The 24,046-nt window shown below is 42.4% G+C and overlaps 1 protein-coding gene across 1 annotated transcript; it reads right to left on the reverse strand.

Moving 5' to 3' along the window:
• Positions 1–6,997: 6,997 nt before the first annotated feature.
• Positions 6,998–19,995, reverse strand: LOC109867626 (formin-binding protein 4). The gene is made up of 17 exons (XM_031801636.1): positions 19,801–19,995; positions 19,157–19,228; positions 17,983–18,104; positions 17,337–17,517; positions 17,041–17,191; positions 16,793–16,892; positions 16,369–16,695; positions 12,780–12,972; positions 12,468–12,577; positions 12,230–12,334; positions 11,657–11,790; positions 10,503–10,675; positions 9,909–10,180; positions 9,500–9,626; positions 9,069–9,268; positions 8,699–8,856; positions 6,998–8,215 (listed from the first exon to the last, which is right to left on the reverse strand). The coding sequence occupies exons 1-17, from the start codon at positions 19,907–19,909 to the stop codon at positions 8,122–8,124; spliced, it is 2,628 nt and encodes an 875-aa protein (XP_031657496.1). The 5' UTR covers positions 19,910–19,995; the 3' UTR covers positions 6,998–8,121.
• Between the last annotated feature and the right edge of the window lie 4,051 nt (positions 19,996–24,046).

A 24,046-nucleotide genomic window follows, 5' to 3' on the forward strand; every position in this document is an offset into this window, starting at 1 on the left:
CAGTGCCATTTACATGAATGCGGTAAAAACAGTTTTGCATGACTTCCACCAATCCCTGTGGCCTAGATGATTAGTATCAATGCGGATCAAAGTTGCCATGTGAGGATGTATTAGACAGTACAACCACGTCAATACTAGGTTTTATTCCTGTCAATGTCCATCCATGCAATATTTTTGTATTATATATAAAAATGAAAATGTAAGAGCCTTTTTGGGAGCAGGTATGAAATTAATTGTCACGTTTTATCAAGGTGGGTGGAATCAGGCGCAGAGAGCAGGTTTCAGTGATTCGACAGTTTATTCTCCGGCGCACAAAAACACGGTCAACCCAACATACAGGGCGAATAATCCAACACAGGATCAAAAATAGACCGGAGAATAAAACACAAGTGGTACACCAAATGACATGAATTCAAAAACAATCCCCCACAAAACAAGGGCGGGACAACCTACTACATATAAGGACGTAATTAAACTAAAATACACACAGGTGAAACTAATAAGACAAAACCAACAGACAAACGAAAAAGGGATCGGTAGTGGCTCGTAGGACGGTGACGAAGACCGCCGAGCACCGCCCGAACAGGCAGGAGAGCCAACTTCGGCGGAAGTCGTGACATTAATAGATGAACTGACTTTTGACAGTGAAAATTAATAAGATAATGTTTGCACAAGATCAAATCAACATTGATTATATCCTATATTAAAGAATAACATGAATGGATTACGATCATATGTTTGCTCACCAGAAAATGTCACTTTTAATTATTATCATCCATGACAGATTAGAATCATTAGGATGCATGTCCCTGATTCTTTGCTCTATTTATTTCAGTTGATTTTGAGGGCCACATTTCAACAAAGATTCCTGATCTACCCCCTTTAACTGAAGTCACAGTGTCAACACTATTTGAAGAAATAGAGAACCAGTGGGTGGTCTCTGACTCATTAGACATCAGACTATCAGAAGATAAATAAATTGTCAATGATGATGATGATGAAGATTATCATCCACCTTTAGAGTTGGATGTTCCAGCACAAGTGGCAGCTGAGCCCGTGGACACAACTCCAGAACACCTATCAAATAAGAAATCCAAGATTCCACCAATGGGTAAGCCATGTGGTCCCAAATGCAAGAGGCAATGTACTCAGAATATTTAGGCGAAAGGAAATATGGGAAAATTAATGGGAGATTAATTATAAGGAGAAGAGGACATGGATCTTCCACACGGTGGCACAGCAATCTAAGAAAAATGTTACAGTTGGTGCTTACAGTCGACGCAGCAGGTTGTTTCTGTACGACTTCGGGGACTTCCTCCATGTGGTCACTACTTCCAATGCAGGCAAGGTGGAGGTGGCCGGAATAAAAAAGGAAAACATCCTGGCATGGAAAGCTGGCCATTCCATCATCAAACTGAAGAAGGCAACAGCGCCAAAGCTGGCAGAGATCCAATTGAGGAGTGGATCCAGGAGCCTCTTCTACAAAGTCTCCCATGAAGAAAAGGACTTCACAGAGTTTGACTTCATCATGAAGAAAGTCACTCAAGAGACACCCTCGACACTACGTATACAGGATAAAGGGACAGAAGAGTCCAAGAAGATGGACATAATCACCAAGATGTGTCCTCTGATGCCTCCTGCAAATCGAAGGCAGTTCTGGAATGACTTGGCTGTGAACAGCATTACTGAGGATGAGGAGTGATATGGAAGAGCACTGAAGAAGTTTTACTTAAAAATGAAATGTTACTTAAAAATGAAATGTAACGATTCAGCGTTTTATCAATTGTGGCTAAATGTCATTTGGGTCCTCTTGTGAATATGAACATGTGAATATGTTTAAAATGTCATCTTAAATCTGTTATTTATTCAATCAAAAATGTTATTTGAAAAATACAAATAAAATGTTTTTATTAGCAAACTCATGGTCATTTTTATCATTTGTATTACCCTTCATCATATGATTAACACACGGGACGAGACCCGTAATCATCTGCGCAATCCATAAGCGCACGAAAGCCCAAAACACACAGCACAGGTACTCACGCGCACCAACGGACATTGTAATAATAATCAAAAGTCCATTGTAAACCAAAGGGCACACTTATACAAGTCCTAATCAGTGGGAATAGGGGACAGGTGGGCGTAATGAAAGTTCCGGCGGGATCCCTGACATCCGCGAAGCGCAAGAAGCATGAATGCTCTGACTTCTGCGGCCAATGCAGAATTCAGATTGACCATGCAGAGTCCGTAATAATAATAGTAGTAATAATAGTAATAATAATAAGAGTAGGAATAATAACAACAGTAATAATAGGAATAATAATAATAGTAGGAATAATAACAACAGTAATAATAGTAATAATAATAAGAGTAGGAATAATAACAACAGTAATAATAGTAATAATAATAGTAATAATAATCAGAATAATAATAGTTATAATAGAAATAATCATCATAAAAATAGTAATAATAACAATAGTAATAATTATAATTATAGTAATAATAGTAGTAATAGTATTGATTATAATACTAGTAGTAGTAATAATAATAATATATGGCATTTCTGTAGCGCTTTTCATAGATTCTCAAAGCGCTTCAACAACAAAAAACAAACAAGCAATATATCAGGACAGGTCAACCAATAGAGGCCAAGTCTTTGAAAGCTGCATCCTCCGAAGATGGAGGGTCCGTTCATGGCTTGAGCGGAGAGAGCTGGTCAGAGAATGGTAGATGATGGTGATGGAGTTTGCTGATGATCTTGTAGAGGGCAAGTCTGGGAACCAGCCTGAGTCTTATAGCCACTGGATTTCTCTTCCACTCTGGGTAGCACCCACTTGGGTGATGCCTCAGCGTTTCTAGGCACCAGAAAGCTAACCTCACAAAGTTCCAAATAGTAGCCAGTCATCCTTACTACGAAACACCCCACTGCACCTCTCTGATTCAGAGGGGTTGAGTTAAATGCAGGAGACACATTTCAGTTGAATGCATTCAGTTGTGCAACTGACTAGGTATCTTCTTTCTTTACCTTTCCATCCCAGCATGTTCTGTAGTATTCATAGTATATTCATAGTATACTCATAGTATATTCATAGTGTATTGTGTAAATATTCCTACTACCCTTCCTCCTTTTTAAAATATGTTTCTATTACTTGGTTGTATTTATGTCTGTGTGTGTGTGTGTGTGTGTGTTGCATTGTTGAGGAGAGCCTGTGAGTAAGCATTTCGCTGCAACATTTACGTCCTGTATTCTGGGAATGTGACCAATATATTTTCATTTGATCATAGCCAGGCACTAATTAGCCAAATAAATATAAGGTATTATGAGCCAATGGTGACCTATTAGGCATTTATTCAGTATTTCTTCTTCTTTATCTAATACATTTGTTTATTCATTCACAACTAAAATGTTGCTGGGTCAGTATAGGCATTGAGGTGCAGTGGCGATAGGAAGAAAACAGAAAGAGACACACAAATGTAATGCCAATTCCATAATATGTAATAGTGATTACCACTAAGGTATGATGTGTTGCTAAATTGCCAGGGCTGAATTTTTGTCCCAGTCAGCCAATGCTTGCCATAACAAAGGGGTTGAATACTTTTTGACTCAAGATATTTCAGCTTTTAATTGATTATTAATTAGTAAAAATGTCTAAAAAAATTAATTCCACTTTTACATTATGGGGTATTATGTGAAGATCAGTGGCACAAAAACTCAATTTAATAAATGTTATATTCAGGCTGTAACACAACAAAATGTGGAAAAAGTCAAGGGGTGTGAATACTTGTTGTAAATGGAATAGTACATATTGGAAACCTATTTATGGTAGGCTGGCATTGCTTAATTGATTATGTGGGTCTAATTTGATCCACAGAAGTGTATTGTATCATATCACAACGTGTTGCTGAACCCCTGAGCAGCACGACTTTCCATGTTTGAAGCGGGCCTGTTGTTTTGGCAAGACAGCTGTGCATGGCTGCATCTCACTGTAGCAGGCTGTAGACTTGGTTGTTTGCCTTTTGTTTGCTGCATTCGTTTACTGTTAATGTAACTAGCCTTAAAATATTGTAGATTGTGTCATATCTTTATCAATCTTACATTTAGTTTACTAGTCATACTACTTGGTACCGCTGTTCACGTTTATTCGTTGCATTCACAGTTGTGTCAGTAGGCTATTCCAAGCCAAACTGCTTTTCAGTAGCCTATTTTTGTTTGCATGCATGAATAACTAGGCTACTAGGCTACTTTCAGTATTTTCTTTTGTATTATTTTGTACAGCTGCATTCACATAGGCTGTTTGTAATAAGTGAATTACCCTATCTATCATGTAGCCTATATTCATTACCAAACGGCCTTGCTTTAGTGTGTAGGGCACTGTCCATGGTGCTGATACGCAGCGGAAATACTACAGATTTTGCACCAACCTACCTTACTTCAAATGCACTCAATGATCTCTGAGTCTCAGCATTTGAACTTTATGTTTGTGATATAAGCAGAATTCAATATAATTCCAATGCAAGAGCCCCCCCCCCCAAAATGTGCTCCCTCATCGATTTCGACTGCCCGCTTAGTAAATGTTTCCTTGCGCCGGGTGTGCGTGAGCGGCCTTGGGCATACGGGTCTGATTAGATGGCAATTCCTAACACACAATGATCTAAGCCAAATCGATCCATTTTATAGACTCCATGCTGTCGACAGGGGATTTACACATAACCTCAGACATGCACCCGTTTCCATACATTTATCAGTGTAATCAATACAAAAACTGTCTACAGTCAATAATTTCAAGGTAGGCCTATAGCGATAGAAATGGACTTACTTTTCGGGCCTCGTCGCCGTCCATGCTACAGGCCTAATTCGTTCTCCAAAATGAGCCGGTAAAACATCGTACTTCATCTGAGGTTGCCAAAGCTTGAACGCTACTGAATATTAAACTGGCTTATAAATAAGAATGAATAGAAATTCCAAAAAAACATTGAAATTATTGCGTCACAATACCAGGCAGCCATTGGGAGTGTACCCATGAAGTTACCAGTCAATTTCCAGGGTTAGAGTTCCAAGCCCATTCTATTCATTCTTATTTCTGTGAGCCCAGGCCTACTTCCATCATGATGTAATTTGCAGTCCACATCATTAAGCATAAATCTTAGACCACAGATGCTGAGATGCACTATTAAGCTCAAAATATATAGCTTTTACCCTTTGGTGTAAGCTATATAGTACCATTCAGAAGTTTGGATGCACCCACACCTTCAAGGGTTTTTCTTTATTTTTTACTATTTTCTACATTGTAGAATAGTGAAGACATCAGAACTATGAAACACATATGGAATCATGTAGTAACCAAAAAAGTGTTAAACAAATCCAAATATATTTTATATTTGAGATTCTTCAAAGTAGCCACCCTTTGCCATGATAACAGCTTTGCACACTCTTGGCATGAGCCAGCTTCACCTGGACTGCTTTTCCAATTTTTCTTTAAAGAGTTCCTACACATGCTGAGCAATTGTTGGCTGCTTTTCCTTCACTCTGTGGTCCAATTAATCTCAAACCATCTTAATTGGGTTGAGGCCAGGTCATCTGGTGCATCACTCCATCACTCATCTTGGTCAAATAGCCCTTACACAGCCTGGAGGTGGGTTAGGTTATTGTCCTGTTGAAAAACAAATGACACCAACACTAAACACAAACCAGATGGGCTGGCGAATCGCTGCAGAATGCTGTGGTAGCCATGCTGGTTAAGTGTGCCTTGAATTCTAAATAAAGCAAAGCACCATCACACCTCCTCCTCCATGCTTCACTGTGGAAATCACACATGCAGAAATCATCCGTTCACCTACTCTGCGTCTCACAAAGACACGGCCGTTGGATCCAAGAATCTCAAATCGCAGGCTGTCAAATCAAAAGGCACTCCTTCGATAAAGTTGTTTTTGACTAAAATAAAAACGTCATTTTCACAAGGTTGTGGAGTAACATGCTCAACTACTTATTATTGGCTCGAATTCGGGTTGTGCCTTTAGATTGACAAAATTAACAACCAATGCAAGAATTTTTCACTTGTCAAACCCCGCCCTGGTCTGCTTGGTTTGTTTCGTAAGCGTTCAAGAAAGTCTTGTGATGTTGCGCCTCTTGGTTCAGAAATTCTGATGGAACATTAAACCTGTTTGAAGAATAACATTTACAGGAAAAATATACAGGAATCCTAGTCTCTCTGCCTGTATCGTTGGTGCTAAGCTATCAATGCTAGTTAGCAAAGTATCTAAACCTGCTGCATCTGAAATAACTATCGTTTAACGTTAAATACAGCCTCAGTGACTGTTCAAGCAAACAACAACACTGGAGGCTTATTGGAACTACTAAAAAGTAATTAAATACAAAAAATAGACTATTATGAAAGGACACAATGGCTGCAACTTCGGTCAGTGATGGTGGGAGTGGTTTTGCCGAATGGACCCATAGGAGTTTGAGCCTTGAACAACAGAAAAATATTGAGTAACTACTCGCATTCTACAGGTTTTTAAGCATCTAGTTACAGACGTTAGACTAAGACATCCAGAGCAACACAGGAGGGAGCTCCAATATGATCAGGAAACTAGACCGGTTATATAGATCGCTGAAAATGACTGTCAATTTCTTGTATTAGTCACCTCAGGGATGGTACTTGAAAAATGTAGCAGAAGCAATTTCCGGTTTAGCTCCTCACTAAACAGTCTATAGACATGAAATCATAAAATTACACAACTGAGTAGGACAAAGTAAAACCAACTAAATCCGCAATCAAAAAAATACTGGCAGTGAAAGCAAAGATCCAAGGCAACTAACCAAAGGTAGTAACTGCAGGCAAGAGCGAAATGGATTCAATAGGGTTGGTTGTTTCAAAAGTTCAAATGAAAGACTATTTGTAAATTAGTTTCCAAATAATTTGTTCTGCTTTTAAATTAGTTTTGCTCCTTTTGTTTACAAATCTACAAACAATTCTCTCAACATCCATCACTTCTCTCATTCTTCACATTTCCATCTTTATTTCTGATGTTTACGATTTATTTTGTTTTGAATTCAATACTTAAGGCGTGAAATTGACCCCATATTTTTCCCCCAAACAATATTGTTGCATTCCCTCCCCACCACCATATCATAAACATCAAGGGCGTTTTTACTAAGACATATGTAATGTACACAACTGAAAACTGCTCCCCAAAAAAACAGGACGCTGTCCTTGCCACCAAACTATACTTGCCTTTCAGCACAAATTGAAAATATATTTCTGCAAATGGTATAATATGATAAATCAATTGGCACATATTTTTATTATTGGCATGTCATCATGTATTTGTCAACTCTGGACAAAGGGAAAAGACAAGACAAAAAATAGTGGGCTGGGAAATGGGTTGTTTGGTCATTTCACCTACTGGCTTTACTTCAAATTTGTGCAGAGAAAGTCTGCAATGAAGCGGTTTCCACTATTGGACCATGTGAAAACGCACTTGTATACACGGTTTAAAGACCATATCTTTAGTCAGACAACAAGAAAACTCTGACAGGATATGTTGAGGGTATACCATGAATAAACTAAAAGTACTGTCAGTCACTATAGTTGAAGCATCCAGCAGTCTTCTGCCCTGCCTGGATACTTTAGAGTAACAGCAGAGGGTGATACAGCAACATTAAAAACTGAATATGGACCAGAGTTATTAGGAAGGTGTCATTGATCACAGTTTATGAAAATGGGCAAAAGACATGGGGGAGGTCAAATCACAACTACATATAAAGAGTTGATCTCCACTATAAACAAAGGTTTAGAAACTCCAGCATTCCCAAACATTTCACAGAAAACTGAATTTATGCTTTAAAACAGGTCAAGCAGAGAGGGAGGCTTGGTAGGGGGAGTCTCCAAGGTAACATGTAAAAACAATAGTGGGTATTACAGCGAATAAAAAAAAGAACATTCAAACCCATCCAATGTATTCATCCAAGATATGAGGGGCTTTTCAAACCGTTTCAAAATGACAGTGAAAGCGTAAAAAGTGCACAGTCCACTGATTCTTCTCAGTAAGGGTTTAGGGGAGGATGGCGTGTGCACACACACACGCATATATGTGGAGGCAGGGAGAGGAGTGTGCGTGTTACGTGCTCTTCATCATCTTCCTCTTCTTCAACAGCCTCTCTCGCCAGTCATCAGGTAGCGCCTCAAAGTTTGCGTTCTTTCCAGCTTTTCCCCTGCAACCCAAAAGATAAAGGTAGTAAGAAAGATTATTTTCACAAAAAAACATATTAGAAGTTGTTAAAATATACAAAAAGTACGTTTGACATTCTCTACCGCACTGGCTATGAAAAGCCAACTGACATTTACTCCTGAGGTGCCGACTTGCTGCAGCCTCAACAACTACTGTGATTATTATTATACCCTGCTGGTCATCAATGAACATTTGAACATCTTGTACTGTAATCTCCACCCGGCACAGCCAGAAGAGGACTGGCCACTCCTCAGAGCCTGGTTCCTCTCGGTTTCTTCCTTGGGAGTTTTTCCTAGCCACTGTGCTTCTACATCTGCATTGCTTGCTGTTTGGTGTTTTAAGCTGGGTTTATGTTTAACACTGACATCGGCTGATGTAAAAAAGGGCTTTATTAGTAAGATTGATAGATAGTTGTCCTCGTCAGAAAAATTGCTTGGAATCACAGTAGTTCAGGGGAACCACTTACGTGAGTAGCTGCTGCTGTTTCCACTCCTCGATGCCCCTCTTGTTGAGCTGGTCCCTGTCCTCATCACTGGAACTAGACTTCTCCTCCTCGTCCAGTTCCTTCTGGATGCTCTGCCACTTCTTCACCAGGGACGGCATCTTCGTCTTGCTCTTCTTCGACTGGACACAGCAACCAGGGATGTGGGGAAGGGGAATAAAGGAGACAATGGGGGATTGTCATTTAAGAGCGTCACTGTGGTTCGATACAACTAGGAGAAATCTTTCAATTTAAATAGTTATTACATCGAATTAGACGGTGCCAATCTTGTACCATCCTTTCTCCTTATCAATGCATAGAACAGATGCCATTGTATAAGTCAAAGACGCCCAACCTTATCCTTCTTCAGTTTCTTGGTCTTGTCCGTGGGCAGTGTTTTAAGCCCTGTGGGGTCCAGGGTAGAGGGGGGCTGAGTGGGGGGTAGCGGGGGGCGAGTAGGGGGAGGTGGGAGAGGTGGGGCCGCAGGTTCAGAAGGCAGTGGAGGTGCAGCTACCGCAGACACTCCCCAGTAGGCAGCTCCTGACATCACAGGGGCTGAGGACACAGAAAGGCACACACAAAACTTCATGGTTTGCAATTAAACAGCCAAACACCTATACAGAGATACACTAGGGCCATACATCTCCAATCAGAAAAATCATTCAATCTCAGTAATTCAGTACAGGTCTGTGAAAGTTGTCATCATTGAGAGTCCTACTACTTTAAAGAATCATGTTTTCGTGAAAAAACCAGCCGGCACACCGACTCGATGATATAGCTTTTTACCTGCCGTGGCAGTGATCTGTGTATAGAGGATGGCACTGCTGCCGATTGTTACTGCCTTGGTCAGCTGACCTGCTCCTGAAGCTTTGCGTTTCTGACCCTTACCCAGGGAAGCTGTAGACTCCACAACCTGAGTGAAGACAAAAAGATTAGCATACGCTTTTACTGCCAGCTTATGTCCAACAAAATGCTCGCTATGCACATCTCCCATCAACAACAAATCACAGTAATTCAGTACAGGTCTGTGAAAGTTATCATTGAGAGTCATGTTAACATAAAAACCAGCAGGCCCACTGACTGGCACTTGACAACTGCTGGACTAGGCTGTCATCTAGAAAGTGTGCTTGGTTAGTCTATTCACAAGCCTACTGAGATGAGACTTGAGGTCTGGATGTGTAGAACGGTCCCATACCTTCATGCTGCCGACACCCAGGGGGAGGGGAGGCTCTGTTCCTGGTGCTGGAGGCTCACAGTCATCATCCTCCATCTCTACCTCCTCTATCTCACCATCATCCTCCAGGGGAGGAGGAGGGGGCGGGGGAGGCGACTCCGGGGGTGGAGGGGGGGGCAGGGGGATGTCGGACGGGGGAGGGGGCTGGTCAGGGGGAAGTGGGGGCTGAGGCATAGACCAACAGGAGGGAAGGCTAGGCTGAGGGGGGACGACGGGTGAGAAGACTGAAGCTCCTGCAATATGATAGAAAATGTATAAAAATGTACCCATTTTCTTTGCCAGAGGGGAAAAGTGAGTAAGGTTCACCAAATACTGACTTTTTAGTAACATATGACCGTGGCAGGTTCCATAGCGCAAGACCTGCTTGTTAGTTACTAAGCCTAATGCTCTATGCATCCCTCCTTCAGTACAGGTCTGCGAAAGTTCAAGTCATGCAACTACACAACTAGCGTGGTTTCAAGGCCAAGCGATAAATCTGGACCTAAAGATAGAGGCTGTCACTCAGGAGAAAATAAGGGAATTTTAAAAGAATGGTGAGGGGTCTTGAGAACTGACCTGCAACTGCGAGCCCACCAGCGGGTACGGGTGGGGGTTTGGGTTCCCCCTGTATGGACAACGTGGTTTCTGGTCCTTCCTCCTCCTCCTCCTCCTCCTCTTCCTCCTCAGCTGGGAAGTCCCACTGGGAGGCATTGGTGCGGTCATTGGTATAGAAATACCTCCTGTGCTCTCTAGGAGGGAGAACAGAGATACAAGGCAGAGTCTCAACAGCTGTCCTTATAACTAGCTGAGTCGCAGTATACCCTGAGGGGGGGGGGGACAATGCCCCGTTGGGGGGGAGGAGAGGGGGAATGTTGGGCTGGACAGCCAGGTTAGCCATCCAGGAGAAGAGCCAGATTGGATCATGATGGGGGACATTGATGGTGAACCCACTAACTTTCTTAAAACCAAATTAACAAACCAAAACCTATCAGCTCGGGTCCTGCAAAGTTGATCGTCAAAGCAGTGTTCAGACGTTCAGAATAATGGTCCACATAATGGTTGTTATGACAACATACAGAGATAGATGCAAAAGAGACAGTCATCAATTCAACAACTTTTTAAATTTTTTTTTTTTTACATCAGAACTATCTATACATTCAGTCAATCAAGGAATAAAAAAGTAAAAACAGGAAACATATGAAATAGAGTTGGTCTGACCTGCTGGGTCCTCGTCAACGCTCCGTCTTCGCTTTAACTGATGTTTTTGACACTCCTCGTTTCCGGGGCTTCAATCTGTCACTCATTTCGCCCAGCAATGCATTCTGGGGGCTGTAGTCCTGTAAAGTGCACACAACCACCTTCCTAGCTACGTACCCCCGTTCCACTGACTGGACCTCCCAAACAGTCTACAGAGGGCCCCCAAAGACAAGAGCCAGAGTCTGGGCTATGGGTGGACAGGACAGGGATCCCGTATCCGCATCTGGTGGTATAGTGTTAGGGGATCAAGCTGGCCTGTATGGCTGCTCCCATATCACCACTGACAGTGCCAGCATTGCATCACAGAAACCTTGAGGGTCTGTCTCGGTTTCATTTTATCCACTGGGACTGGTTAAGATCTCCCTCATATCAGGTTAAATAGATGGCAACCCCAGCTCTGAGGGGGTCGTGGTCACACTGGGTTTGGGGAGGTGGGGGGTGTTTAAGAGATGTTAAAGGTAAGGAGCGCGTACCTGTCCCAGTGGCAGGACCAGCCTTTAGGGGCGGCGTTAAGTTCGTAATGTTTTATGTGCTCGGCGGCTTCCTGCAGCCTACGGCGGAGATAGATCCCGTTCAGAGCCCCTTCCCGCCAGTCAGCGATCCGCGTCTGAGAGAAGCATGGGGGTAGGGGGAACAATGACGGTTAGGCATGTACATTTATTTTCTATAATGTTATAACATTAATTTAAAATAATAATAAACATCGCCCATCAGAATGATCAATTGCCGTCATTCAGTACAGATTGTTATATAAATAGGAGCTTTTTCTATTTACAGTATATTCTTGTTTTTTTATTACAATTTGTATTATTTTATTTGACTTAGTCCTGCATGTTGGTGCTCAAAGGTTGTACCCTGCAATCACACCTGCAAATGTGACTAGTAAACACAATCTGAAAGGTCTGTGAAAGTTCTCACCATTGAGAGTCATGCAGCTAGCTAACTAGTGTGGTTTCTAGGCCAGAATAATCTAATCTGGACCTAAAGATATAGGCTTTCACTGTGACTGGAGGTAAGCTATAATAAACAGGTCATGGTCATCTCACCTCAGTTTGTAACAGAAGCAGCTGGAAGTTAGAGATGGTTTTCTTGTTGATCCCTAAGAACTCCATCTTGCTGGTTAAGGTGTTGGCAAGTTCTCCGATCTGAAACTGATCATTCAAAAGACAACAATAATTTTAAAATGTTATCCACCAGTTATTTTATCACTCTGGATTTTTCCTGCTCAGGCTCTACTACTGAGAGTTAAAAATCGGTGTGGGAGTAGTTAAAAAGGTTCCATACCCTGAGCTCCGGAGTTTCCACCTCCTCTTTTGGTGGCACGTTGGTTAACGTTCTGTCCCCGGTCTCCTTCTCCTGCTCTTCTCCGGCCTTCTCTGGGACTTTGGAATGTGCTGCAAGACACACAAGAGGACTAGTATTAAGATGACGCCTACACATTACATTTGTATGACAATTGGTCTATGCAGCATATCAGAAGACCTTGAGAAGTGTTTACATTTTAGGATGAACCACATCAGAAAAATTGAATGATAAACTGACAAGAATTTGTATATCCGGACCAGATCGCACCCTAACTGTTCTCCAGACACTCACTTGTGTCGGGGTCTTCCCGTGTATCTGAGCCCCTGCTGTTTGAGTCGGGGCTGGCTGCTCTAAGGAAGGCCGTCTTCCACTTGGCCTTCTTCAGGAGCAGGCTACAGGGCTCGGGGGCCTCCTGACTTGCCTCAGAACAGGGGCTGGAGCCCCCCGCACTGCCATCACCCTCCTCCAATGCCCGTAACTCAGCCTAGGGGGCAGAATAACAAAAAGATAAAATGTTCATGTTCGAGTCATTGTAAACGATAACCTCTTATGGCTAGGGGTTTCGCTAGCCTCAACAACATTCCGCTGAAAAGGCAGCACTCGAAATTCAAAAATATTTCTTTGAAATATGAAACTTTCATACATTAACAAGTGCAATACACCAAATGAAAGAAACTTCTTGTTAATCTACCCATCGTGTCCGATTTCAAAAAGGCTTTACAGCAAAAGCACAACATATGATTATGTTAGGTCAGAGCCTAGTCACAAAAACACACAGCCATTTTCAAGCCAAAGAGAGGAGTCACAAAAGGCAGAAATAGATAAAATCACTAACCTTTGATGATCTTCATCAGATGACACTCCTAGGACTTCATGTTACACAATACATGCATGTTTTGTTCGATAAAGTGCATATTTATATCCAAAAATCTCAGTTTACATTGGCGCGTTACGTTCAGTAATGTTTTGCTTCCAAAACATCCGGTGATTTTGCAGAGAGCCACATCAATTTACAGAAATAGTCAAACTTTAATATAAGATACAAGTGTTAAGCACAGAATTAGAGATGTACATCTCCTTAATGCAACTGCTGTGTCAGATTCCAAAAAAACTTTACGGAAAAAGCAAACCATGCAATAAATCGGAGTACGGCGCTCAGACAACAAATCAACCCATACAGATATCCACCATGGAGTCAAAAGAAGTCAGAAATAGCATTATAAATATTCACTTACCTTTGATGATCCTCATCAGAATGCACTCCCAGGAATTCAAGTTCCACAATAAAATGTTTGATTTGTTCAGTAAAGTCCATAATTTATGCTCAATTGCTTAGTTCAGACGAAAAGTCAAAAAAGTTATTATAGTTCGTAGAAACATGTCAAACGAAGTATAGAATCAATCTTTAGGGTGTTTTTATTATTGAAGATTTATGATGTTCCAACCAGCGAATTCCTTTGTCTTCAGAAATGCAATGGAACTCAAGCTAACTCACGTGAACGCGTGTGACCAGCCCGTGGCACTCTGCCAGACCACCGACTTAACTACAAACCCCAGATTTCCCACGTCCGGGTTGGATTTTTATCAGGTTTTCGCCTGCCATATGAGTTCTGTTATACTCACAGACATCATTCAAACAGTTTTAGAAACTTCAGAGTGTTTTCTATGCAAATCTACTAATAATATGCATATATTAGCAACTGGAACTGAGTAGCAGGCAGTTTACTCTGGGCACGATTTTCATTCAAACGTGAAAATGCTGCACCCTATCCCGAAACAGGATAACTCCCAAAGGTACACTTAATTCTGCAAGTATTTAATTGTGTCAACATTCTGGTCTGACCTTTTCAAAATAATCACAACATACATAGTGCACAAAACATTTAGGACAAATTCATTATATTGAGTTGAACCCCCCTTTGCCCTCAGAACAGCCTCAATTCGTCAGGGCATGGACTCTACAAGGTCTCAAAAGCGTCCACAGAGATACTAGACATGTTGATTCCAATGCTTCCCACATTTGTGTCAAGTTGGCTGGATGTCCACCATACTTGATACACACGGGACACCGAGTGAAAACCCAGCAGCGTTGCAGTTCTTGACTCAAACCGTTGCATCTGGCACCTTTTTTTATTTATTTTTTATTTCACCTTTATTTAACCAGGTAGGCTAGTTGAGAACAAGTTCTCATTTGCAACTGCGACCTGGCCAAGATAAAGCATAGCAGTGTGAACAGACAACAACACAGAGTTACACATGGAGTAAACAATTAACAAGTCAATAACACAGTAGAAAAAAGGGGGAGTCTATATACAGTGTGTGCAAAAGGCATGAGGAGGTAGGCGAATAATTACAATTTTGCAGATTAACACTGGAGTGATAAATGATCAGATGGTCATGTACAGGTAGAGATATTGGTGTGCAAAAGAGCAGAAAAGTAAATAAATAAAAACAGTATGGGGATGAGGTAGGTGAAAATGGGTGGGCTATTTACCAATAGACTATGTACAGCTGCAGCGATCGGTTAGCTGCTCAGATAGCTGATGTTTGAAGTTGGTGAGGGAGATAAGTCTCCAACTTCAGCGATTTTTGCAATCCGTTCCAGTCACAGGCAGCAGAGTACTGGAACGAAAGGCGGCCAAATGAGGTGTTGGCTTTAGGGATGATCAGTGAGATACACCTGCTGGAGCGCGTGCTACGGATGGGTGTTGCCATCGTGACCAGTGAACTGAGATAAGGCGGAGCTTTACCTAGCATGGACTTGTAGATGACCTGGAGCCAGTGGGTCTGGCGACGAATATGTAGCGAGGGCCAGCCGACTAGAGCATACAAGTCGCAGTGGTGGGTGGTATAAGGTGCTTTAGTGACAAAACGGATGGCACTGTGATAGACTGCATCCAGTTTGCTGAGTAGAGTGTTGGAAGCCATTTTGTAGATGACATCGCCGAAGTCGAGGATCGGTAGGATAGTCAGTTTTACTAGGGTAAGCTTGGCAGCGTGAGTGAAGGAGGCTTTGTTGCGGAATAGAAAGCCGACTCTTGATTTGATTTTCGATTGGAGATGTTTGATACGAGTCTGGAAGGAGAGTTTGCAGTCTAGCCAGACACCTAGGTACTTATAGATGTCCACATATTCAAGGTCGGAACCATCCAGGGTGGTGATGCTAGTCGGGCATGCGGGTGCAGGCAGCGATTGGTTGAAAAGCATGCATTTGGTTTTACTAGCGTTTAAGAGCAGTTGGAGGCCACGGAAGGAGTGTTGTATGGCATTGAAGCTCGTTTGGAGGTTAGATAGCACAGTGTCCAATGACGGGCCAAAAGTATATAGAATGGTGTCGTCTGCGTAGAGGTGGATCAGGGAGTCGCCCGCAGCAAGAGCAACATCATTGATATATACAGAGAAAAGAGTCGGCCCGAGAATTGAACCCAGTGGCACCCCCATAGAGACTGCCAGAGGACCGGACAGCATGCCCTCCAATTTGACACACTGAACTAATTGGTGAAGTAATTGGTGAACCAGGCAAGGCAGTCATCCGAAAAACCGAGGCTACTGAGTCTGCCGATAAGAATATGGTGAGTCGAAACCTACTACATACCCCGTTCAAAGGCACTTAAAACTTGTGTCTTGCCCATTCACCCCCTAAATGGAACACGCACACAATCGATGTCTCAAGTTAAAATAATTTACATGTCCCCTCCACCTACATTAAATTAAGTAGATTTAACAGGTGGCATCATAGCTTTAACTTGGATTCATCTGGTCAGTCTATGTCATGGAAGGAGCATAATGTTTTGTACACTCAGTGTATAAACTCACTTGAAAGAGATGTCAATGTCAACATCCCTGGTTTAATAATGGATGAATAAAGACTTAAGCTGACCTTTTTCCTCTCCAGAGCCAGCTCCAGCTCCATGGTGTCCTCTTCCGTCTCCTCTTCCTCAGAGTTTTCCACAGACTGGTTCCTGCTGCGCTGGTCTCTCAGGGGGTGCGTGGGGGTGTCTGGCACATTCAGGGGAGGAGGGGGGGACCCTGGCAAGCTATCCTCCAGACTGTTCTCCTTCTCCTCCAGCCCTCCTACAAGCCTTTTCCTCCACTTCTCTTCCGCTTCTTTCACCTCTGCGGGGATGAGGGGACCGAGGAGGGAGGCGGCCACACCATGACGATCCTCATCTTCACTGGTCAGGGCAACCACGCTCTCCATCACCTCCTGTCAGAGGATAGACACAGAGTTAGACACACACAAATGGATAGTTGAGTACTATGTTTGGATTACAACTAAATCATTCAGCGCACAAATAACTCACCTTCTTTATTGTCTTAGGCGTCGGGGTACTGACGGCAGTGGAGTGTTGTTCATCATGGTAACCTGCACTCTGTGTAGTTCCGTTGCCATTGACTGTTGAGCTACAGGGGATGAAATAGAAAACAGGTGAAATCTTCAACTCCAAGTAGAAAATACACATTTCAGAGTCATGCTGTAAAATACAAAACCACTTGTGTATGACTAATATTTGTATATTATTATGTAGTACCATCTATTTTTACACTTCACCTGTCTGCGTACTGCTGCAGGCCTTGCACCTGGTGGGCCAGGTAGTAAGGCAGCTGCCAAGCCACCTCATTGGTTTGAGTGTTCCAGTAGTAGTAACAACCTGTGTTGTCATCCCACACCTCCTGCCAGTCACCCATCTCCAATCCTCCAACTGGTGGACAGGAAACACAAATAAGGAAGGAACTCCAGTCTTCAAAAACACACACTTAACATGTCACAATCCCAAACAATGGCTAGGCTAACTGCTACTTCTCAGGTAAGTTTATGCTGTTTATGAAATACAAAAAAACAGTCACCTCCAGCGAGTGAAGTATGGGTATCATACTGAAAGTCCGCCCCAGTGCTCTCCAGCTCTGTCCCAGTCTCTAAGGCATGTTGCTGGGCTTTGGGTTCTGGACGTGGTGGGGTGGGGGCTGGGGCCGACAGATCCCCTGTGGGTTCCTCTGAGCCCGGCTGTGTGGTGATGGCATCAATTTCCTATTGGGGGGGGGGGTGATTATATTAGGTTGTCGAAGGACACCACCTGTCTAAAGACATGAACAAAGCAGAGAAATACAGGCCTACACGAGACAATCGCAGGTATTTAGCATTCTAAGACAACAAGGAAGAGAGCCCTGATATCACCATAATATTGTAGAAAAAGAAAGATGTATTTCCATTTCTTTTGTTATAAATTTGAATTTCCCAAGTACCGGTTATAAAATTTACAACATAAAACAATGGGTTGAAAGTTAAAAGGATGTCAAGGCCTAAGGTATATTTTCTTCTGTGAGAAGCTATTTCAAGGCTGTGGTGTGCAGAGAAGGATTTACACTACCAACGTCAGTGACACAGCTTAATGGAAACAAACAGTTCATCACATCACTGACTGACTGAGGTAGGAACACAGCCGACTGAGAAAAGACTATGAAACTAACAGAAAAACAGCATTTTTATACTGACGGCCATGAAGTTGGCGAGTATGTCTGCAGACTGGTTGTGTTGGGTCTTGATGGTAGAAGGCTGTGAGTCTGTATCCTCTTCTTCATCACTGTCCTCATAGGCCCCCAGGAGGGACAGACCCTCTGGGAAGAAACACAACAAACTGGTGAGGTAATGTACTGTTTGTAGGCAAACATGCTTGTGTGTGATTAGTAACCTGAGACCTGAAGACATCTTGTGTTACCCCCCCCCAGATAATGCATAGGCTTGAGCTCAGCTTGCCAAGTACACCTCAACTCCACGATACCATATCCGCAGAGTTGAGTGCAGCTGAGAATTGAGTGAACCTCTGACTCACAGTGCAGTCAATAGTTAAAAAAGGTTCATTCTTACAACCTTATCTTGTACATATATGTTTGTCCTCTGTTGCGTGTCTTTGTTTACTGAAATCCAGAACTTTTAATAAAATGGTAATAAAATAAAGCCACTGACTGTTTCCTCTGAGATTAAATCGGAACATGCATTCACGCTCAGTTGCCATTAGAGCAAGAGCGACAATGAAACAGTTGGTAGTTATATTTTATTAACGTTTTGTTAAAAAGAAAGGATTTTAGCTAACAAAGAATAACCACGCAACAGATGACAAACATAGGTACTTGGTAAGGGTGTAAGAATATACATTTCTGAAATTGACTGCACAGCGACTCGAGTCAGAGGTTCACTCCAAAAACACTTGCGCTCAACTCCATGGACATGGTCTTGTGGAGTTGAGATAGCTACTTGGCTAGAGCTCAGCAGGATGACAGTCTCATGGCAGGATGACAGTCTCATGGCAGGATGACAGTCTCATGGCAGGATGACAGTCTCATGGCAGGATGACAGTCTCATGGCAGGATGACAGTCTCATGGCAGGATGACAGTCTCATGGCAGGATGACAGTCTCATGGCAGGATGACAGTCTCATGGCAGGATGACAGTCTCATGGCAGGATGACAGTCTCATGGCAGGATGACTGTCTCATGGCAGGATGACTGTCTCATGGCAGGATGACTGTCTCATGGCAGGATGACAGTCTCATGGCAGGATGACAGTCTCATGGCAGGAGACCCAGGTTTGAACCCAGTCGTTCACGAGTTCACACAAGCTTGCAAACAAACGGGTGCATTAACAAAGTTACACACAAGTTATATCTTACCTGTGGCCTTAACTGCTGGGATCCTCATTTCGGTTGTTACTTCTCTCAGAAAACTGTATCCATCACCTTCGTCTGCAGAAAAAGGCATCAATGCAATTGTCAAAGTAGGTGAATGAAAAAAAAAAATATATATATATATATATATATATATAGTCTGGATTGACCAGAGGCCTCAGTAGAGTGAGTCTATTAACTCGTAATCAACAGTAAGCTAACGTTACCATTGATATGCCTAGCTAGTTCGCTGGTGTCGCGGCGTTTGTTCGGGAAATACACAGGCCGCGCGCCACTACAAATCGTTATTTCACCAATATGCTAACATGCTAGCTGGCTAGGCTAACACTATTTAGAAACCGAAAAACACCAACATAAATAAATAGCATTGGCATACTTTGTTTCGAAAAGAGAAACCAGTTATTTAAATATAGTAACCAAGTCAAGCAATGCATATATTTCCGGAATATCGGTAACTAACGTAGCCAGCTACATTTTGAACAACTAGCTAGGCTACGTCACCAGCGAGGCCAATTAGTTAACGTTAGGCTAGCTAGTTTCTCTTGTGTTGATTAGTAGAAAAATGGGCCCGATTTTGTACGAATCATCCACCAACCATAAACTAAAACATAATATGATGGTGTTTTTACCTTCGGAACCTAAAGCGTCTTCTCTTCCACCGCCTGTCCCGCTTCGAGGTGGGGAAAGTTGCAGTATTGTTCTGCGCCCTCCTGTTCCTGTGCGAGTTTTCTTTCCCATCGCTGGTCTGTGTAGCGCCAATGCACTATCCCATGGAGCCAAGGTGTTGCTGCTTGTACAGTTGAAAAAAAAGAAGAAACTAGCCACATCCGGTGTCAAAGGGAGGGGAGGATTTATAAAAAATCGTATATATGTTTTTGTATCTTGCATAATATCACAGTTGCAATGCTGTTTTATAAGCCAATTTGTGTATTTCTTACATTTCTATTCCATGTGTATATGGAACATCATGTTGAACGAGGGATCATCATAAGGAAGTCCTGTAGGCATTCTCTAGTACACAGTAGTATATTTGATCAATTGAATTTATGAATATTTGATTGCATTAAAGGAATAGATTCACCATGAAGTACATTCATATGTTTGCAACATTTCAGTTCTCTTTATTTGGAAAGCCTGTCAAGATAAAAAATCATCATCTACAGCATGATTTGTTTAGGCTACATTTGTTTTTCTTGTTTTAGCCTACTACTCACTCTCAGGCAGTGTTGGGTAGATTCCTCTCTAAATGTAGGCCTATTCTATTACAGTTACTACGCAAATAGCACATTTGGTTCCTTGGAAGTTGTGGGAAGGTACGTTTTTGGTTTCCCATTGGTTCTTGGTACAAAGCTATTCATTTATTGATCTGTAAAACATCAAATCAAATGTATTTATAAAGCACTTCTTACATCAGCTGATGTCACAAAGTGCTGTACAGAAGCCCAGCCTAAAACCCCAAACAGCAAGCAATGCAGGTGTAGAAGCACGGTGGCTAGGAAATACTCCCTCGAAAGGCCAGAACCTAGGAAGAAAACTATAGAGGAACCAGGCTATGAGGGGTGGCCAGTCCTCTTCTGGCTGTGCCGGGTGGAGATTATAACAGAACATGGCCAAGAAGTTCAAATGTGCATAGATGACCAGCATGGTCAAGTAATAATAATCACAGTGGTTGTCGAGGGTGCAACCTCAGGAGTAAATGTCAGTTGGGTTTTCATAGCCGATCATTCAGAGTATCTCTACCGCTCCTGTTGTCTCTAGAGAGTTGAAAACAGCAAGTCTGGGACAGGTAGCACGTCTGGTGAACAGGTCAGGTTCCATTGCCGCAAGCAGAACAGTTGAAACTGGAGCAGCAGCACGGCCAGGTGGACTGGGGACAGCAAGGTGTCATCTGGCCAGGTCGTACTGAGGCATGGTCCTAGGGCTCAGGTCCTCCGAGAGAGAGAAAGAAAGAAAGAAAGAAAGAAAGAGAGAATACTTCAAATTCACACAGGACACCGGATAAGACAGGAGAAATACTCCAGATATAACAGACTGACCCTAGCCCCCCGACACATAAACTACTGCAGCATAAATACTGGAGGCTGAGACAGGAGGGGTCAGGAGACACTGTGTTCCCGTCCGACGATACCCCCAGACAGGGCCAAACAGGCAGGATATAACACCATCCACTTTGCCAAAGCACAGCCCCCACCTTCAACCACCAACTTACCATCCTGAGACAAGGCCGAGTATAGACCATGAAGATTTCCGCCATGGCACAACCCAAGGGGGGGCGCCAACCCGGACAGGAAGATCACGTCAGTGACTCAACCCACTCAAGTGATGCACCCCTCCTAGGGATGGCATGGAAGAGCACCAGTAAGTCAGTGACTCAGCCCCTGTAATAGGGTTAGAGGCGCAGAATCCCAGGGGAGAGAGGGGAACCGGCCAGGCAGAGACAGCAAGGGCGGTTCGTTGCTCCAGAGCCTTTCCGTTCACCTTCCCACTCCTGGGCCAGACTACACTCAATCATATGACCCACTGAAGAGATGAGTCTTCAGTAAAGACTTAAAGGTTGAGACCGAGTTTGCGTCTCTGACATGGGTAGGCAGACCGTTCCATAAAAATGGAGCTCTATAGGAGAAAGCCCTGCCTCTAGCTGTTTGCTTAGAAATTCTAGGGACAATTAGGAGGCCTGCATCTTGTGACCATAGCGTACGTGTAGGTATGTACGGCAGGACCAAATCAGAAGATAGGTAGGAGCAAGCACATGTAATGCTTTGTAGGTTAGCAGTAAAACCTTGAAATAATGTTGTAAATTTCGGTGTTCCTCAAGGTTCCGTTTTAGGACCACTATTGTTTTCACTATATATTTTACCTCTTGGGGATGTCATTCGAAAACATAATGTTAACTTTCACTGCTATGCGGATGACACACAGCTGTACATTTCAATGAAACATGGTGAAGCCCTAAAATTGCCCTCGCTAGAAGCCTGTGTTTCAGACATAAGGAAGTGGATGGCTGCAAACGTTCTACTTTTAAACTCGGACAAAACAGAGATGCTTGTTCTAGGTCCCAAGAAACAAAGAGATCTTCTGTTGAATCTGACAATTAATCTTGATGGTTGTACAGTCGTCTCAAAAAAAACTGTGAAGGACCTCGGTGTTACTCTGGACCCTGATCTCTCTTTTGACGAACATATCAAGACTGTTTCAAGGACAGCTTTTTTCCATCTACGTAACATTGCAAAAATCTGAAACTTTCTGTCCAAAAATGATGCAGAAAAATTAATCCATGCTTTTGTTACTTCTAGGTTAGACTACTGCAATGCTCTACTTTCCGGCTACCCGGATAAAGCACTAAATAAACTTCAGTTGGTGCTAAATACTGCTGCTAATGGAGCTGGTCGGTAATCACGCCTGGAGGTAATCACAGAGAACTCAACCAGCTGGTTTGAGCCACATAATTTTATAGCAAAGTCCATCCTCATTCAGTCTCATGACACACAACAGATGTATGTGTGAGTCACAAGGTTAAGATTTGTATGAAAGATACTTATAATTCACAGCATACAGAATCTGCTGTAAAAACAGTTCTCATTGTGTAGAGACCAGTGTCTGGCCCCCCAACTCCATACTGGAGCCATCTCACCCTTGGTTCGCCAGTACAGAAACATTAACTCATGCTCTAGAATGCGTATCCCCAAAGACATCGTAAATCTCCTGTCAGTGTTATCTCCCAGAGGCCCACTTTCAGTTCACACAGACACAAAAGAGTTATAAGAACCCTCTATTCTGTTGCATAAAACAACAATTTGATGCAATAAAAGTATTATAAAATAATCTTGTAATTTCCACCATAGTTGACAAAACAATCTATGACTCTGTCATACAGTACACACTTTTAGTTTGTTGTCCGAGGCTACCTGGTTAAAATGCTTGCTCTCTAGCCTAACTTCCTTTCATGGGCAATAATGAGCCAGCAACTTAACATTAGCCTACTACATCTAGCTACATATTGAACTTCCATCCTCTCAGGCCAGGGGCACAATAATGTAAGAATTTATGGTTGGATCAGAATCTCCGTTATAATAATTGGCCAGTACAGACAATTAAGTAAAACCACAAGTACAAATCCCTATCTCCATCCATGGCTAATTTAGGAAATATCAAGGCACATGCGAGACCCAAATGCAGACACAGAGGCAGATGGTTGGAGTCTTACAATGTTCATTAATTTTATTTATTTTATTTTACCTTTATTTAACCAGGTAGGCAAGTTGAGAACAAGTTCTCATTTACAATTGCGACCTGGCCAAGATAAAGCAAAGCAGTTCGACAGATACAACGACACAGAGTTACACATGGAGTAAAACAAACATACAGTCAATAAATCAAATCAAATCAAATTGTATTTGTCACATACACATGGTTAGCAGATGTTAATGCGAGTGTAGCGAAATGCTTGTGCTTCTAGTTCCGACAATGCAGTAATAACGAACAAGTAATCTAACTAACAATTCCAAAACTACTGTCTTATACACAGTGTAAGGGGATAAAGAATATGTACATAAGGATATATTTTTTTATTTTATTTATTTTATTTCACCTTTATTTAACCAGGTAGGCTAGTTGAGAACAAGTTCTCATTTGCAACTGCGACCTGGCCAAGATAAAGCATAGCAGTGTGAGCATACAACAAAGAGTTACACATGGAGTAAACAATTAACAAGTCAATAACACAGTAGAAAACGAAGGGGGGGTCTATATACAATGTGTGCAAAAGGCATGAGGAGGTAGGCAAATAATTACAATTTTGCAGATTAACACTGGAGTGATAAAAGATCAGATGGTCATGTACAGGTAGAGATATTGGTGTGCAGAAGAGCAGAAAAG

Source organism: Oncorhynchus kisutch, linkage group LG22, assembly GCF_002021735.2.
Source record: "Oncorhynchus kisutch isolate 150728-3 linkage group LG22, Okis_V2, whole genome shotgun sequence".
Taxonomy (NCBI): Eukaryota; Metazoa; Chordata; class Actinopteri; order Salmoniformes; family Salmonidae; genus Oncorhynchus; species Oncorhynchus kisutch.

Bases quoted from the DNA above. Each gene is read 5' to 3' on its own strand.
- LOC109867626 (XM_031801636.1), bottom strand. From the start codon at position 19,909: ATGGGAAAGAAAACTCGCACAGGAACAGGAGGGCGCAGAACAATACTG. The intron at 16,893-17,040 runs GTGAAGTGTAAA...CATCCCCTGTAG, and splicing joins CTGCAGCAGTACGCAGACAG to CTCAACAGTCAATGGCAACG. The intron at 12,578-12,779 runs GTGAGTGTCTGG...TGTGTCTTGCAG, and splicing joins ACGGGAAGACCCCGACACAA to CACATTCCAAAGTCCCAGAG.